At 43.5% G+C, this 17,656-nt stretch overlaps 2 protein-coding genes across 2 annotated transcripts in view; one reads left to right on the plus strand and one right to left on the minus strand.

Moving 5' to 3' along the window:
* The first annotated feature begins 467 nt into the window (after positions 1–467).
* LOC119443060 (putative sodium-dependent multivitamin transporter) overlaps positions 468–17,656 on the plus strand; it is a 67,724-nt gene continuing 50,535 nt past the window's right edge. The window contains exon 1 of the mRNA XM_037708200.2: positions 468–561. The gene's annotated coding sequence lies outside the window, so the exon portion shown is untranslated. The remainder of the gene's footprint in view (positions 562–17,656) is intronic.
* On the minus strand, positions 4,472–17,618 carry LOC119443061 (hypoxanthine-guanine phosphoribosyltransferase-like). The gene is made up of 8 exons (XM_037708204.2): positions 17,415–17,618; positions 16,288–16,394; positions 14,969–15,152; positions 13,611–13,676; positions 10,551–10,651; positions 9,661–9,707; positions 6,155–6,231; positions 4,472–5,019 (listed from the first exon to the last, which is right to left on the minus strand). The coding sequence occupies exons 1-8, from the start codon at positions 17,436–17,438 to the stop codon at positions 4,963–4,965; spliced, it is 663 nt and encodes a 220-aa protein (XP_037564132.1). The 5' UTR covers positions 17,439–17,618; the 3' UTR covers positions 4,472–4,962.

Below are 17,656 nucleotides of genomic sequence, written 5' to 3' on the forward strand. Positions count from 1 at the left end.
CGTTACGGCGGACTCGCAGAAACTTCTTTGCTCCCAGCGAAATTTGTTTGCGAAGCTCTCGAAACACGCGACTCTGGTCACCATGCTGGTCACCTAGCAACGGGCCATGCCGTGGTTGCCGTCATGTTGCAAAACTCGTTTATTGGTTTCGGTTTCTTAAAGGTAGGACGGGTAGGACAACGTTGCGGCAAAAATTCTAAGCCTGTAAAGACGCGCTAGAAGAATAAATAGAATGGTTTTCTAAAACATTTTAAATTCAACATTAGATTAATACCAATTTGTATTTTTGCAAAACAAACCATGCAAAACCCATCAGCGTTGCACTTCACTAACGTCCGCCGTCTGACGCGCATGTTGTGCTCACAACTTGGGTGTTCGGTCGGTGACGAATTTTGTGCGCGAAACTACAGTGGCTAGCGAAACGATCATGATCCGATCAATCTGTGGTCATCGTTTTTACAGGTTTATGCGCTTTGTATTGACTTGCCTACGGGGAGGGCAAGTTCAGGCGCGCATCGGTACTCGCATATGAAGCACTGACACGCCTGTCCATCGGCGTATGTAAGTTGCATCGACCACTTTTCGAAACTTCTTGACGTACAGTCAACCACAAAAGTTTGCGGACCACGCGAGCGCGTGGCCAAGAGCCTCTTCGCGACACTTCCGCTACGTCACCAGCGATCGACAGCAGCGCTACGTTGAAGACGCATCCCTCCTTAAATCTATGGCCTGTCTATTTTCGCACTGTGCGCAAATATTTTCTACCTATCTCTTTCAACGTGACGCGCTCTTTGTTAGCCAGGGCTACTTGCTTATATTTTGAGAGCAGAATATCAGTACAAGTAATCAGACAGCGTATTCTTCGGCTGTTATCAGTTCTATTTTCGCGTAGCCACGCTGTTTTTTTTTTTTTTTTTTTTTTTTTTTTTTTTTTTTTTTTCGTGAGTGCGTGAGTGAGCGGTGAGGCAGCCATGGGACACAGATGCTTAGTCAGTAGGCAGAATTTTTCCGTTCCTCCCCCATCGCTAAGTGACAGTAGCGGCCGGGATTTGATCGCCTGCGCCCAGGTTTTGCTGCGCAAAGCCCGAACCACCGCGCTGCTATAGTGGTTACATTTAGAAAAATAAGAAATAATCGGGTGCGATGACTCTTTTTATAACCCTTTGCGACACGGCGTCCTCGTTTGGGGACTCGAACTTCGGAGGCGCGTCCCACTGCCACGTGTTTCTTCAAATGACCTAAAACTCAGTGTGCACATTCGTGTCCGCTTCCTGATGGGACAACTAGCGCTCAGTTAACTTCATTGTCCTGCGTATTGCTGCAGATGATCACTTTGCTGGAGACACTACCATGTTAGACAATCGTTCGACGTGCCGCGTTCCAAGACCAACGTCAAGAGTATTTTTTTTCTCCGGTCGACACGAATACAACCGAAAAAGCAAGTGTGCATGCGTTTAGGGCCTAATCGTTTATTCTTTTTATGCAAGCATTGAAGCTGACGGATTTCAGAATAATTAGATAATGAGTTATACGCTAATAAATTTTTTTTACTGAAACTCGCACAAAACAGCACATTGCTTCGTCTTCTTTCTTGGAATGTAATAGTGAGCGTCTTGAAATGATGCCATGCGCATTTGACGCATTTGCAGACAGTGCATCATAATTCGTGTCTGAAGGGGATGAATTTATTCACAAGACATTTACAGAAGTGTCATGAAACATAGGTCTCTCAATGATCTAGTAGGAAGTGAAATGTCCGCCGTTTTCTAGCACCTTATTGATGCGTGTGGGCATCGACTCGTACAAAGATTCAGTAATCTCCGGTCGACCGCGCAGGCTTTCCCATTGTGCGATCGCTTGCCACAGCGTATCGGCCGTGCGGCCGCGGTTGGCTCGTGTGGACAGCCGTTTCTTCAACATGCCCCAGACATTTTCTATGGGATTCAAGTCGGCGCCACATGGAGGCCACTCAAGCTGGCAAACAGCATGTTCTTCTAGCAATGACTGGACGATACGTGCTTTATGGATCGGGCTGCGGTCGTGTTGAAAAAAATAGCAGCCGTCGCTGAAGGGACCGTCCAGCGCATACGGAACGAGGTGTCTAGTGATGACGTCGCAGTACCGTGACGCAGTGAAGGGCCCTTCCAGGCGCACAAGGGGACCAAGGCCATCTTTGCTTATTGCTCCCCACACGCTCACGGAACACCGTCCACTGGATAGAACACTGTGTGTAATTAGGCAGATATCTGCAAGAAATAGCATACAATTGGGTTCCAGCGGCGCGTCTAAAAATGTTGTGATTCCTCTTGCGTATGAACTTTATAATGCTGTTATAGAGTTGCAATAGAAAACGTGCAAACATCATTAGATAGTACTGAAAGACCCACTGGCAGCTTTTAATTAGCTTCAGAGTAAGTAGTACTATAAAACAATCGTTAATGTTTTCAACATAATACCACTACAGAAAAATCTCGTAATGTCCAAAAGCTCATTTTACGTGAAACATCTTGTGATGCAGAATTAGCTTCGTGAATTAACTGCCAATACACTGTAAACACACCTGCAGTTTAGTGGACGCCAAACCCGCTTCCGTTGGTCCCAGCGCGTGGAAAAAGTTGACTCGTCGCTAAAGATGACATCGCCCCATTTCTCTGTTGCCCAATCTTTCATTGCTGTAGCGAACATGAGTCGTTCTTGTAGCTGGCTGTCTGAGAGGCAGGGCTTCTGTGCTGCTACGAAAGACTGCAGGCCAAGCTCACTCAGCCTTCTTCTTAGCAGTCTCAGACGATACCGTGAGCGAGAGCGCTTCTCGGATATCCTCTGCACTTTGAAAAGGATCAGCCACGATGGCGGCCGTAATCAGGCGGTCCTCTTCCTCAGTCGTGGCCCTTGGACGCCCACTGCGCTCCATATCTGTGAATCTGTCATCGTCGCGGAAAGCTTGAATAATCCTATTCACGGCAGTCCGGCTCCTGTTGGTTCGGCGGCAGATTTCGCGCTGAGGTATTCCCTCTATAAATAAACCTACAATGTGCCTTCTTTCGTCAAGTGGAACACGCAGCGGCATCTTTCCAAATAGGCAATCACCACGTGGCCTGAAGCAAGTCTACTACGTTTTCAGCGACTGATGCGAAGATGCGCCTATGTGTGAAAGAAAATTTTCTATGCATCCGCTTTTTCTTTATTTTTGATGACAGTGAAACACCTCCCTACCCTTTCTCTCAAGACGCAGAAGCAGCAACACTCATTGGACCAAGATGCTGCCAACCAAAGTGCGCCAGTAAACGTCGCGTAAAAAAATCGTCGCAGCGCATCGTGAAACTTATCTACCCACTAGCACACCAGTCGACAAAGGTTGCAGTGATTGCTCCGATACTGCTATCAAGCCAGATATGTGGCGGTCTTATCGCAGACAGCGCTCTGCGTCAACACAACGAACTAACAATGTCATGCACGGGAATAAAAAATTAACAGGCAGGCGAGTACCAAGAGGGCTCATATCCGGGAGAGCGCCCCTGTCGCCGCTAGGTGGCGTACCGCTAGGTGGCGCGGATAGGCAGTCTGGCACGCGCTCGCGTGGTCCGCAAACTTTTGTGGTTGACTGTACTTTTATTCGCCGGACAGAAAGTTCATCGCACGCAGGAAGAGGCGTGGGCGCGGACGAGCACCGTCTAGCCGCCACGACATGGTTAAGCGAACGATACCAGAAAAGCGATACAACAAGTATTTTGCTTACTTTCGCAAACTGCGACGAATCTCAACTTATTCACTGAACGCAGCGTGGCTTCTGGGCTGGCATTTCAGTGGCCGCGTCCTATTTGTAAAATAAATTGTTAAACGTTGTCGCACGTCCGGCATCTTTACGCTAACAGTGACATGCAACAGAGGGGCTGCGTGTCACAACTTAACCTCAATCCCTCAATGATATATCTCCCATTTCTTGCGACACCGTCTGCATTTATCCTCGCGAAAACAGCTAGAAGGCATAATCGCTTTGCAAGTCTGTTCTTACTACTTAGAAAGAAAAAATATATATATATTGCGGTTAGATGCCAGCAGCAGAACTTCCATGTAAGTAGACAAAGTGACTGACTCCTCCTGTTTGATATGGCAAAAACTCTTCCTCTGCATAAACAGTGATAAAAAGGCATCATCGTGTGATGGGATGCCATGTTCGTGCTGCATCCTTGATTTTCACTTGATTTCGCGGTATTTGAAACACTTCAGGGTTGGTTTTCGTCATCTGATAGGGCACAACGGCCTATTCCAAGCCGAAAGCTAGCAGCCAAAAGATAACTAAATCAGTTTAATACACTTCTGCAGGCATCCTACAAATATTTTACGTAATCGTCTCGAAGCCAATGTGCAATGTAATGTACGAGTGGTCTCAGTATGGTGCTTATTTACCAGCCTCTTTCCTGTGTTGAAAAGTGTTCATCCATTTCAATGTACAAACATTCCAACACACGAGTGTGCTTGAGAAAAACGTATTTATTTTACGAAAATAATATTTGGCATGCGAGGTACAGACATCACTGGACAGTTTTCATCACGAAACAATCAACGGTAACAATAGTTACATAAGCACTGCATTGGCAGTCACACAAAATCACCGGCTCTTTAAAGAAATGCCATTTTCTGAGGGAGTAAAACTTTGCACTTCAAATCACCACAGCATGCATGTCTCACTGTGCGTCTGTCATGGAATGCGTACTGTTAAGTAGCACAAGTACGTAAGTGATAGCGAGCGAAGCACATGAGTAAGATAGGTGCGACTAGCACACCAGTCTACTAAACTGTCTTCTGTGAAACCGAACTGTAAATGCTCGTTCAATAGTGCATCTCTACGCGGCTACTGCAGACAATAATATGCTTCTGATGAAGGCAACAGGATGACGAAGACAACCTGTAGACAAATCAGGACTGGATGGACAATTTGTCCATCAGGACAAATTGTAGGGCCTAGAATCGTGCCGCAGCATACTTCTTTTTGCCTTCGCTGCTTATGATGCAGACATGCTGGAACAAAATAAAAAAGGCAAATACAACATTCAAATAGAAGCTGACACAGGTTACACAAGATGCTTTACATTGGTGCTATTTAGTATGTGCTAGTGGCAGCTCTTGTTAGCAGTAGCTCCTTTTAAGGTTTACAGCTATCCCAGTATTCCCTGAATAAAGGAATGTACTGAAATGCACTTGCATGTGCGGTTAGACTATTGCATTTTATTTAACACCCCAGTGTGAAATATGTGGGCTTCTTACAAAAGAGACTTGGACATCTAGCATGAAAGAATGCTATACATCTGCACATTTTCTCACTGTACATCATTTGAATAAGAAGGTAAATCATTTCGAATCTTATCGCACTCTATAAAGCAGCTGGCAAGGCAAAGATGACTACAATGTGTGCACCTAAGTGGACGCAGCTGTGCTAGTTTCCTGGATTGATTTAGCCTTGCTAGAAATTTCATGCCTATAGCGTTGCTAGCTGAAATGTTTTTGTTGGACAGGTAATTACACCTAACATCAGAATCGGCCTCTGTCTAGCTCAAGAGTCCCATCCTGACTTACAGAAGAACCGAGAACTGGTATGTTGCTAATTTGTGGCAACCAGCCAGAAGATGTTAACAGCAACATCTGACATGCTTTATGTTAAGAAACTTCTGTTGCTAGCCAATAATGCAAGCTTTAGCTCGGGCTAATTTCAATTTTCAAAGATACTTGAAATGATCAGATCTAATTAAGCAACCATCAAAGTAATTTGAATTAGCTGCACTTAAATACTAAAATTGTAGCGACTGTTTAAAGCAGGTTCATGACTTGGGTCCTAAATTTTTTTACAAAGAGTACTTCAGTTAGTAAATAGATATAAATAAAAAAAAACAAGCTGCGAGCTTGCAACCCCATGACTCAGCAGCAAAGACAAATTGTGTAAACTGCATTTATTGAAGCAAAGTGCTGCATGATTCCTATTCGCATGTTACTTGTATATGTGAGAGTGATGAATAATGCATCAATGTTTGCTTAGATGTCAACAGATGCAGTTTAAACTACAAAGCTGCAATGTCTGGTTTCATTGCAGAGATCACTATGTGCTCGATACAAATATAGGCAACTTTCCTTCTTAAAACAAAAAAATGTCGGCACTTACACTTAGGTCACGAAAATGGTCATTGTAGTCCAAGGCATAGCCAACAACGAACTTGTCAGGTATTTCAAAGCCACAGTCTGCAGTGGGAAAATTACACATTAGCAAGTGTACAGCCCTACAAGAGGGTCACATATCTGCCAAGCCTGTTGGCATGGCAAATGCTATAACTAATCATCATCATCAGCCTATATTTATGTCCACTGCAGGACAAAGGGCCTCTCCCTGCGATCTCCAATTACTCCCGTCTTGCGCTAGCTGATTCCAACCTGCGCCTACAAATTTCCTAACTTCATCACCCCACCTAGTATGGCAAACCTAAAGTGATAATTTGGGCATGTAGTGCTGAAAAAGTAAAATTTTGCAGGTATGAAGTTTGCTCTCATCTTCCCAAATATAAAATGTGTACCTATACAGGATGTCCCAGCTATCATGTGCAAACTATAAATAAATAAACATACTGATTGTTCTATGCAAATAAGATGAAAGTGCATGTTCACAGTCCAGTTAAGATACTGCCAGTAACTTTAATGCAAAGCATTCTATGCCTCATCATTCCGGGCACATTGCGGCAGGTAGGCTTCCTCCTCACCTCCTTTTGGACCTCTTCAATAAAAACAAATGCGTGGCCGACATTGGGATCAACTTCCAGTAGAGCAGCCCAATGCTCTAACCATTAGGCCACAATCTCATGCATAATTCTCACATGCAAAAGCCATGTACCTCTCAGACGTCTCGCCGGTACACCACATGCCAGTTTCTCGCATTTTCCCTTGTGGCAGCTCACGCTTTAGACAGTGTGTTTGACTGCGTTACCTTCTGGATCAGCCCACATTCCCCAGTCCTTTCCTTGTTGCAGCTAAAGCTACGCAGAAGTTGTACGACATGGTACCACCTTCATGATCAGCCCAGGTCAACAGGTTTTAACATTTCATCACTAGAGTGACAATGCCATCATTTTAACATACACCGCATGACATCACAATTAATGTTTCTCTCACTTGCGCTTGTCCAGTGCTTATGTAGAACCCGGCAATCGGCATGACGTAAACTTGCGTCTAATGGCCAGATAAACAATCATGCCGTCACCATCACACGATCATTGTCACCGTTGTCTTGCTGCTTTCCTCATTCATACACCAGCTTGCGTAAGAGTCACAGCTGCTTGCCTTACACCAACATGCTGATCCACCTGGTAACACTTTGCATAATCCTGAACGATGGAAGGTAGCCAGCTATCTGCAATATGCTTCGCATAACATCGATTCCTACAGTGTGTGAGATCTGCATAATTTTTTAGTCCATGACATCTAATTAGTTAATTAAATGTAATTAGCAAAATTTTTAATAGTTTTAATTCTCAAGATCAAGGAAGCATGCTAAGCTTAAGATGAACAGCTTGCTTTCTCCTGAGGCTGTCTGTTGGCACTGCTATGCTGTGCACTCAGGTGTCTAGTCACATGGTATTCATATAACATATATCTCTTTGCCAGAAAAAATAAAAATGTGATGTGTAGCCTGCTTGAAACATCATTTTGACACCTCTTACGATTCACTACAACTCCCTTACTGGCACCTTTACAATTAGAACAACAATTAAAAAGCTATCTATTTTTAATTAGAGGTGGGTAATATCAATTTTTTCAAGTGCAAATAGTATCGAATAGTCAAATGCTGACCTATACATTTACAGCATGAATGTATATTTAGGTATCGCGCCTGCAAAAAATAGAGCTATAGCGGAAAAAGGATCAGTTTTAAATACAGGATCACTAATTGCCACTAAAAAACTGCATAAATAGCCTCAACATATTAGAGCCTGTTTGGAAACAACTTCCAAGAATGAATGGCTGCTGTACGAATAGCTCTCCAAAAATGTCAGATGTTTGTCCAAAAAAGATCAAAAGTTGTGGGGGAAAAAAACAAAGCGTCTGAATGACTTGTGTGCCGTAAACACATGCAAACTTGCCCATTGCAGTGAAAATATCGCTGGTATTAGCTAAAGGAAAACTGCTACACAATTACAGACTTCTAAGAACACTAAACTACAGACTATATACAAGCGAAATTCATGGTTGTCATGTAAGCTTATGCTGTGAAGCTGAAAACAAAGCTTGCATTATGCATTTTATATCAGCATTGTCTTGAAAACCTTTGTCGTTGTTTCACTTCGGATAAATTGCGATACTTTGTTCAGCAGACAGAACAGTATGTTGTTGTGAAATATTTGGTTAGTTTCAAGCATTTAAAAATACCAAATAAGTTCCTTTTCAAGTATGAATAGTGAGTGTACTATTCGATTCACATTAGGATATTTGCCCAACCCTACTTTTTAAATAACTAATTGGATGTTTCAGAATAAAAATTACTGATGACTTCTCACCTGGACTCTGAACATCCATCTGCATAGAATTATCCGCATTTTCTAAAACTTCATGTATGATAGCTGGGACAGCCTGTATATGATAAACATTTATTTCTCATTTCCTGTAAGTGTTGCACAACTTCTTAAAGGGACATTAAAGGCAAATACTAAGTTGACGTGGACTATTAAAATACCATTCCAGAAACCTCGTAGTGCTTGTTTCATGCCAGGAAAAGACTTCGTTTAAGAGAAAATCGCATCTGAAGGGTCAGCATACGTTCAAATCGCCCGCTCCCGAGCTGGGAGTGATGACGTTGCTTACGTTATCACCGCCCTTTACTGTTGTCGGTGAGGAAAACGGCGCCCACCAGACGGCGGTACAATTTTCTGTGCAAAACGCAAACATGCGGCCATGGAAAAACAGAGCCAATTTGCCGCTGCAGCTGCTATTGGTCAAGTGGTGTGGACCATTTGGGAATACCATGGACGTAGCATTCTATGTCACTTGTAGTTTGTGCGAGCTTCGCGAGCCAGCAGAACCAGCACAGCACTACGCGATAACGAAACTACTGAAACACGAAAGCAAGGGCAGCGCGGAGTGGAGAAAACAAAACCATCAACGAGTTCTTTTTTCTAAAAATCAGATAGGACTGGACAAGTAGCATTTTATTGTCTTATAATACAATACAATGACTGTTTTATTATGAGTGGTTGAGTACTAGTGACAGAATTGAAATGAGGAGTGCCTTGGTCATCGGACAAATGCTTGAATCTCCCGGGGGAGTCTAATTGTGTCCTGCATTTACCTCGATTTCTCGATTACTAAAGCTCTGTTTGTGATAATATTGACGCCTTAAACATTCTCGAGCACTAATCTATCACTTTAGCTTGACTTAATATTTGCCTTTAGTGTCCCTTTAAGTATGGCTACTTTCAGTGCATATTCCTTTCATGCTTTTATGTTGGAACAATAGAATTGCTCACCAGGCACTGTACCTCAAATTCCTAGTTGATTATTTTCATCTTCTTTTACTCATTTATTATGGCTGTAGTGCCATGCTAGAGTAAGAGCACGAAGACTGCCTTAACTGTTACAAATGCAAACAGAAGAAGAAAAAGTTTCAGTATGTCAAGCACAACTTACAATCTGGCTTGTAGCCAGAGCTCCTCGGGCTCCTCTTGACAAACAAACTGCACAAAACAGAAAGGAGATGTGTTCACCGGAATCATAACCGAGTAAAATTTAGCCTTGTGCTTTTGGCTAATGACAATGTTGCAAAGTTGCATGAATATGCAGTTTTTAACTAATTGAGAATATTTGCTGTAGCAAGCAATTCCATGAAGGTAGATAAAAATCCCTGAAAGCAGTGCTAGAGTGAAGTGCTAAAGTGAAATTTTTTCGCGTGGCCTGATTGTGCTTCTCCGTCTGACACGTTTTGTATCACCAGAAGCAGTGGCGCTGCAGTTGCTGAATATTGAAGATGCACTGCGGTAAAGTAAGTCACAGGGGACACATTAAACAACTTCAGGTGGCCAAAAATAGTGTGGAGCCCTCCATTACAGCATTTCTAATGGCCCCAGTGTTGCTTTAGGACATTGGACAGCATCAATAATTCACTCATCCAATGGATTCCAGTGCAAACATGTTTGGCACACATTTTAGTGATGGGTACCTTAGAACTGTTGACAATCTCAGGATTTCCAGTAAATGATTGATAGTTGTTGAGTTGGCAGCCCCCCCCCCCCCCCCCATTTACTGCAAATATTCCGTTCCTTCAAGTGTGTTGCAAAGAGTTTCGTTGTCCCTGCTGCACCATACAAGGAATTTTTCGCAATTTTCAGGAACACACACTTGACGTCAGCCTACAACATCGTCGAAATAATAAATATTTGGGAGAATGCGCCCACATTCTTATTTCACATTATCACCACCAAAGCTGCAAGCCTGAAAGACATCTTTGCAACGACTGTGGCCCTTTTCTTTGTTGTGCCATAAGCGAACTATGTTTGGAGACATGCTTTCAAGACACTCACCTGGATACCTGGATTTCTTTAGGCTCAAAAGCCTTAAGGTACTCCACAAGAGCAGTCATTGTTTTCCCAGTCTCAATGATGTCTTCAACGATCAGGATATTCTGCACATGGTTGAATGTGTATGTATAAAACTGTCCAGGAAATAACAGGCTGCTGTTAGCGAGACAAGCATATGTTTTTATTCAGCCGATGCCTACAGCATATGAAGATGTACATCTTGGCACGCATTCATTTATAAGTTCTAGTTTGATGTGTAGGTAATGGCAGTGACACTAAGAAGCAGCCAGGGGCTGTGCTCTTGGGGACATCATTATGTGCTAAACTAAAATGCTTTTTGTCCTGCACGACAACAAGCAACATAACTGAAAGGACCAGTGTTGGGATCACAATCCTATTTTATCTGAAGTGCTGCCAGTACCAAAGCTATGGGTTTTGGACAGTTATACAGATCATACGAGGTGCTACCCGAGTTCCAGGAACTCAGTTGTAAATAAGAAAGTGTTGACCATAACGCCTAATCAGCATTGTCTCCTTCAAAGTAGTCCCCTTGAGCATGTATACACTGATCCCCGAGTTTCTGCCGCGATTTCATGCGTTCGTGGAGCTCTCCAGGCAACAGTGTGTTGAGGACCGCCTGCGATTCTGATTGGATCTCTTCAACAGTGTGAAACCGACGTCCTTTCAGCCTCAACTTCAGGAACAAGAAAATGTCACAAGGGTAGAGGTCAGGTGAATAGCGTGGGTGTGGAAGTAATGTGATTTATTTCGAAGTCAGGAACTGTCGAACAACGGGCGCATTGTCGTGATGAAGCCAGTAGTTCTTCCACTCCTTCCGACGATTGTGACGAATGCTCTCTTAAGCACCTCAAAACGTCACAGTAAAGCTCGCTATTCACAGTTTGTCAAGGAGGTAAGAATTCTTTGTGGGCAATTCCATGTAGGCAAGAAAAAAAAAAAAAAAAGCTGAGCATGGACTTCACATTCCCACAAACTTGACATGTCTTTTGCAGCCGCTAGGAATTTGGTGACTTCCATTGCGACGACTGCTGTTTGGTTTCAGGATCGTAGCCACAAACCCATGTCTCATCCCCGGTTGTTACACTGGAGAGGAATGGGGATTGTCTCCGACTTGTTGCTGCAGTTCCGTACACAGAAACACTGTGCAGCTTCTATTTGTCACTGAGCAGTCTTGACACGAATTTTGCAGAAATGCGCCTCATGTTCAAAACATCCAACAAAATTAGCTGAACTGTGCCATACAATTGTCCCTACAATGTCGCAGACGTCCTTTATAGTTAGCCTGTGATTTCCAAGGATAGCCCCCCCTTACACATTTCCGCTATCGTTTCCGGGGTTGTGCTCGTTGATTGGCTGTCCAGAACGTTCATCGTTGTCAACACACATTCGACCCTCTTTGAAGCGCTTATGCCATAAAAACGTCCTACTTTGGCTCATGGCAGTCGACTCCAAAAGCGTCCTCTAGCATACGATGAGTTTCTGCCGCAGTTTTGTCAAGTTTAAAACAAAACTTGGTGCAAATTCTTCGCTTCTTGAAGTCTGCCATATTGGTTGCTAAGAAATATGCCAAATCAGTGAAACATTGCATTGCAAAACAACACTTCGCAAAACAGTACTTCTTAGATGCAAGTCGTTCAGCACACCGATCTGCAAGGCATACTGCTAGCCACATCTAGCGGCGGAAATGTGTACCACACTCAGTTTGCCCGTGCTTTTCAAATTCCCGGAACTTTTGGGTAGCACCTCGTACATCAGGAGACAAAGAAGAATGCACACAGTTAACAAAATTGGTCCATAGCAACATTATTACAGTGTGTACATTTACGTCAAGTAATCAAAAAATAAGTTAAAACATTCCTGCTAGAACATTTGTTTCAGCCAAATGGAGCATAGCTGTGCAATGCAGTACTGCTTCCATTCACTTTGCTTAACACACACTTTCTACATGTGGTGGCAACAGCAATGTGTACACACACACACACACACACCATAGTAAAATTTCGTTTTAGTGCAATGAAGCGGTACAGCCAATCATGCAATAAATGAAATTACAGTGTTTCATCTGTATGATCTAATGTTTTAACCCTTTAATTGGCAAGGTAAGAAAGACTTGACCTAGAATGGATTTATTGCTTTGCTCAAATACATACCAATTGAAATGTTAAACGGTTCCTCTAAAAACTAAGCGAGATACAGTAGGTCAAAGTTATTGTTGACCAGGTGGTGACAGGTAAATGTATTGCCCAAAACTGGTCTCTGGCACTCGCTTTGGCAAGGTTTATGTGTGTTCTTGAGATGTACCTTTATGAAGTTAAGAAATAAGAGCTTGCTTAAAAAAGGAAAAAAAAATTTGCATTGGCGAGAATATGACCCCCACGTGCGCAAAGAAGACAACGATGAAGCCTTCAGGTTTTGTGACCAATACATCTGTTGCTGCTCATGCTCGGCATTTTATTGAATACCACTGTTGAGCAGGTACATAAATAAAGGTAAATTGAAAGGCACAGACTAACATTTGGATTTGTCTAGTTTTTGCAGATACTTTTGCTAGGTCAACAATATTGTGGAGCTGCCAGTTAAAGGGTTAATGATCTCCTCCTCTCTAAAGAGTAGGCAGGCGTTGTGCCCCTTCTGGTGGCAGTTGCCAGCCTGCTCCTCGCTTTCCCTTTCCTGTCAAGTATATACATGGTTTCAAAACAAATAATAATTAATGATATAACCTGTGTTATGATGTCTTTTGTCTTTCCTGCTTAACATTTCTAAAATAAAGTACGTAGATAAAATTTTGGGGCTTAATCTGCTAAAACTATAATATGATTATGAGACACGCCATAGTGGGGTTAATTTTGACCACCTAGAGTTCTTTAACGTGCAGTCAATGCATAGTACACAGGAGTCCTTGCATTTCGCCCCCAGTGAAATGCTGCCGTGGCACCCAGGATTTGACCCTGCGTCCTCGGGCTTAGCAGATCAACGCCATAGCCACTGTGCCACCATGGCGGGTGACAATAAAGGTTCTCTTAACTACGAAAAGTCAATTACCTGTCCCTTGAGTGCTTCCATGCTGTCCAGCCCCATGACAGTTACTTCACCCCCCGGCTTGTCATTCTAAACACGAAAAAAGCACACGAACAGGTTTACAACATCATAAAATGCTGTAACGCAGGAAATGTCCAGAATTCAAGTTTACTTGAAATCATAGTGGGAGAACAAATCCGTGCATTTAATGTCGGAACCATTTCCAATTTTCTGTGCTGCCAACCCCTGCACTTTAGAATTCCATCAACACGTCTGGCTGTTCTGCTCAGAACCACAAGGGGCTAATACTGCACTTGTATTATTCCTTAATGCCAAGAAAAAAAGTGCTTATGGAAATTTACTGACAGATAATTTTTAAGTGCTAGCACACAGTATTAACTCTGCCCTGGGTTCTAAAGTAGCAGTGAAAACACACACAAATGATTGATTGTTGGAGTTTAATTTACCAAAGAAACAATAGATAGATTGGTTAATTCATGGCGTTATTATCACACAGTAACAAGTGCTATTAAAGAATTAGTGGAGGGCTGTGGACAAATTTTCATGACCTGAGGTTCTTTAGCATGTGTCTTGAAGACAAAAGTGTGTCTTGCCTTCTGCCCACACTGGAATGTGGTGACGGATGCTGCAAATCGAACCTACGGCTTCATGCCCTACAGCAGAAGCAATGCGATAGCCAGTGAGCAGCTGTGGCGAGTGTGTAGAAAGCTAAATCAAACACACCTTATTTATAGACAGTTAACGGGACACGAAAGAAAAAAGTAATTTGAGCTGTATGAGTAAATTATGCTTCTATAATTACCGTTGGAGGCACTCTTACCATGAGATGAGGCTTCGTAAGCCAGAAAAGTCACAAGAATGAAAGACAGGTGGCGCCACCGCGTTTAAGTTTTGTACCAGCTCGTCATGGAGTCGGGGATTTTGACGCCGTCTGCTAGGGCCTAGTTAATTTTTTTAATGGCAAAGATAGACTACATTGTATTCTAAAAGCCAAGGATTGAAAGCAGGATGTTTCAAGAACTTTTACTGTGCCACAATGGCTGAAATCCCCAAAATTATTTTAAATTCGTAATGTCAGGCAGACGTAGTACTGGCACTGGAGGTTTCCGAGTAAAGTTTGACAAAAAGAACTTTAACCTTAATAAGCTCTTCTAATAATCATCTTAATCACTGAGAAATTAATGCAAATAGTGTTTTGGAAGAATACTTTATCCGTCCAAACTTATTTAGTGTTTCTCTTTAAAGTCATTTCCTTTCCAATCAATTAGGTATTCTGGGGACATACCTTACCGCCTAGCTCTCTTCGATTTAAGGAGCCGTTACCTTCCCTTTTTATTGAGCTAGGGAGGCATTGAACTTACCACGTAACTCTTGACTCGGATGAAGTCAGTGGAGAAGGGTGTCGAGTACTGGTTGAAGTGGTAGTAGTGCCGCACTCTGTCAAGCATATCAGCAAAGAAGCGGTAGCCTCCTTTGAGGACACAGAGTGCCCGGAATGGTTTGTCCTTGTAGTGCAAGATAATGTCTTGGGCCATTCGTTCTATCCTGCATTGACCACGTATTGCACATATAAGGAAGATCTTAAGCAGTTTAGCTTTGTTGCTAAGAATTCATTCTATCCTGCATTGACCACGTATTGCACATATAAGGAAGATCTTAAGCAGTTTAGCTTTGCTGCTGAGAATTAGTACAGGAATAACCAGCATTGCCAACCATAAGGATGAGAGTCCCTGAATGTGGGGACATTTTTAGGAGATCTCATGGCCTACGAATGTCCCGATTGCCGCCGTGTAATATAGGGTTTGGGTTGTACGCACACTTTCAACCATTCAGAGAGCACCGAAATTGACTGAACATACTACAGCTGTACAGCCATAATGCTAGCAATTCAGAGTCTATATTTGCGGACAACATTCTGCGGCAATGAAGGGACAACTAGGGGGGCGGAGCTTCTGCACCTGTGCTACCGTGCCAAGTAGTCCGGCAGCGTTTTGCAGTGCTTTTAGTTTCTTGGAATTCACACTGCTTCCACGTTCGGCGGTTTCGCATTTGTCCAGGCACGGAAGGGAAAAGACGCAATAGGTCAACTTCAAAACTCTGTGGTGTGTTTTGTCTCGTTTAGCTGTTGTAAGTAAGGTGTATGTTTTCTCTTCTACACAATAAACTAACGCAGATAAAATTGTGGGACTTTTTTCAAGAGCACTCTCGCTTGTGCGCACTTTGGCTCCATAGCTTCCCCTTCATTGCCACAGAAAGTTGTGTGCGAGTATAGCAAGAAAAGATTTTCTTTTTTAATGAAGTGTACTTTGTGTCAAGTTTTTAACAAATTTGGTCTCTAGTGACTAGTGGAGAATGGTTGGCGATGCCAACTGCATTAGGTGTCATTAAGCACTAGTGGGCTTAGAAATAGGACAAATCCTTTATGGTGAAATGTTTATGCACAATTTTGAAACAACCACTGCATTTGCGCAAAGAAGATAGAAACGTTTGCAAGTGCTCGTCACCTAAAGGAATAACGAAAAAGGTGCAGAGCCAGATTTATGTACACAAGTAATGCAAAGACATTACTGATCATATGATACCCACCGACTCTTATGCATGTGCCACACCATACATGTTGGCTACGTTGCTTTCCACAAGAATGTAATGGAGAGGACACAAGGGACCAATTCATGTTTACCTGTCTTGAACAAGTCCACACGGGAGAAAGACACACTCGACGTCATCCTTATAGTGCTTTGGAATACAGAAAAGTTCTGTGCTGTAGCCACAAAAGTTGTCTGGTATCTGGAAGTGTAACAAAAGCAATATACATGCTGATCTGAAGACTGTTTGCTCTTATGCAACCAGAACTTGTTATTCATGTTTCCAAAGCACCACTGGAGGTAAAATACACCATACATGCATAACTCTGGACGTTACGTAACCCCCAACTTCAGCCAAAGAAACTGCATTCGATTCGAAAGGCGCAGCTCATACTTCCCCGTAACATCAACATACATTGCATTTTAAGCTCTTTGGCAAAGTTGGAAGAAAATTTATTTTTTCCGAATTTATTGCGGCCGGCTGTACTACACATGTCGTATTCATATTTCTGTTGAACTTTTTTCGACAGCTGGAACATGAAGTTGTTTCATTTCCTTCGGGGACATTTAGAAAAATTAAAAACGAGGTCGGTATGCTTGTTCATGCGAATTGAACGGACGAAAGAAAAGAAAGAAAGATACGAATAAGCGACCACATTACCGCGACCGGCAGTGCAGTAGCCCTCGTGCAACCTTGAGTCCGTCACCCTCTCTCCACTACCTCTGTTCAACCTTTGTGCCGTCATGACAGAGCTTTTGGAAGCATGACGCGTATTCCAGTCACGACATTGCTTATTTGTTCTAGGAAAGCCGAGTTTGAACCGTGGCGTGCGAACAGGCCGGTGCGCGTCAGTTTTAGTTGTGCAGACTGCGAGCCACCTCCGCACCCTCGAAACCACGTGCGCGCGCTCTCTTCCGCCGCCGGCCGGCAAGACGCAACAGCTCGTAACAGAACACCGCTACAAAGCAAAACATGTGACTCCGGCTCGCCCGCCTTTGCTGTCAAAGTGTGACGCCGCATCCGTTACAGAGGGCTTTGAACGAAACGGAACGAACAGGGCCGCGGAGCGCAGCCCCGACCGGCCCGTTCTGCAGCTGCGGAGCAGACGTCCCATTCAAAGACAGACGGCATGGCACTCCACCGAGCGCAGGAGGTCGCGCACTTACTAGTTTTATGCGGCGGCCGGGTATGAGCGGAGAAATGACGGAACCGAACACTTACAACCACGCAGTTTTTGCCGTCCATAGCTGGAACGTTTGGAACTTCTTTCCACGACTTCGTTGCAGCTGGAAAAGAGGCGACGAGGGTTCGCTCGGCCGCTTGGCTCTGTTATTTAAATAGTTCGCGCTGCACCTGTGCACACGCCGAGCGGCTGATGTGGAGGGCTCACTAGCACGTTCTCGCAACGCGCTTTTTCGTCAAACCCGTGTGTGCAAGTTGTCCGCTGCGTATAAAGTGGCGCG

Source organism: Dermacentor silvarum, chromosome 2 (genome assembly GCF_013339745.2).
Source record: "Dermacentor silvarum isolate Dsil-2018 chromosome 2, BIME_Dsil_1.4, whole genome shotgun sequence".
NCBI classification, from domain to species: domain Eukaryota; kingdom Metazoa; phylum Arthropoda; class Arachnida; order Ixodida; family Ixodidae; genus Dermacentor; species Dermacentor silvarum.

Excerpts from the sequence above, each read along its gene's own strand:
- LOC119443061 (XM_037708204.2), bottom strand. The coding sequence starts at position 17,438 with ATGGACGGCAAAAACTGCGTGGTT. Across the intron at positions 10,652-13,610 it reads TGGAAGCACTCAAGGGACAG|AATATCCTGATCGTTGAAGA; the intron begins GTAATTGACTTT and ends AACCATGTGCAG. Across the intron at positions 5,020-6,154 it reads ACCATTTTCGTGACCTAAGT|CATGTCTGCATCATAAGCAG; the intron begins GTAAGTGCCGAC and ends ATTTTGTTCCAG.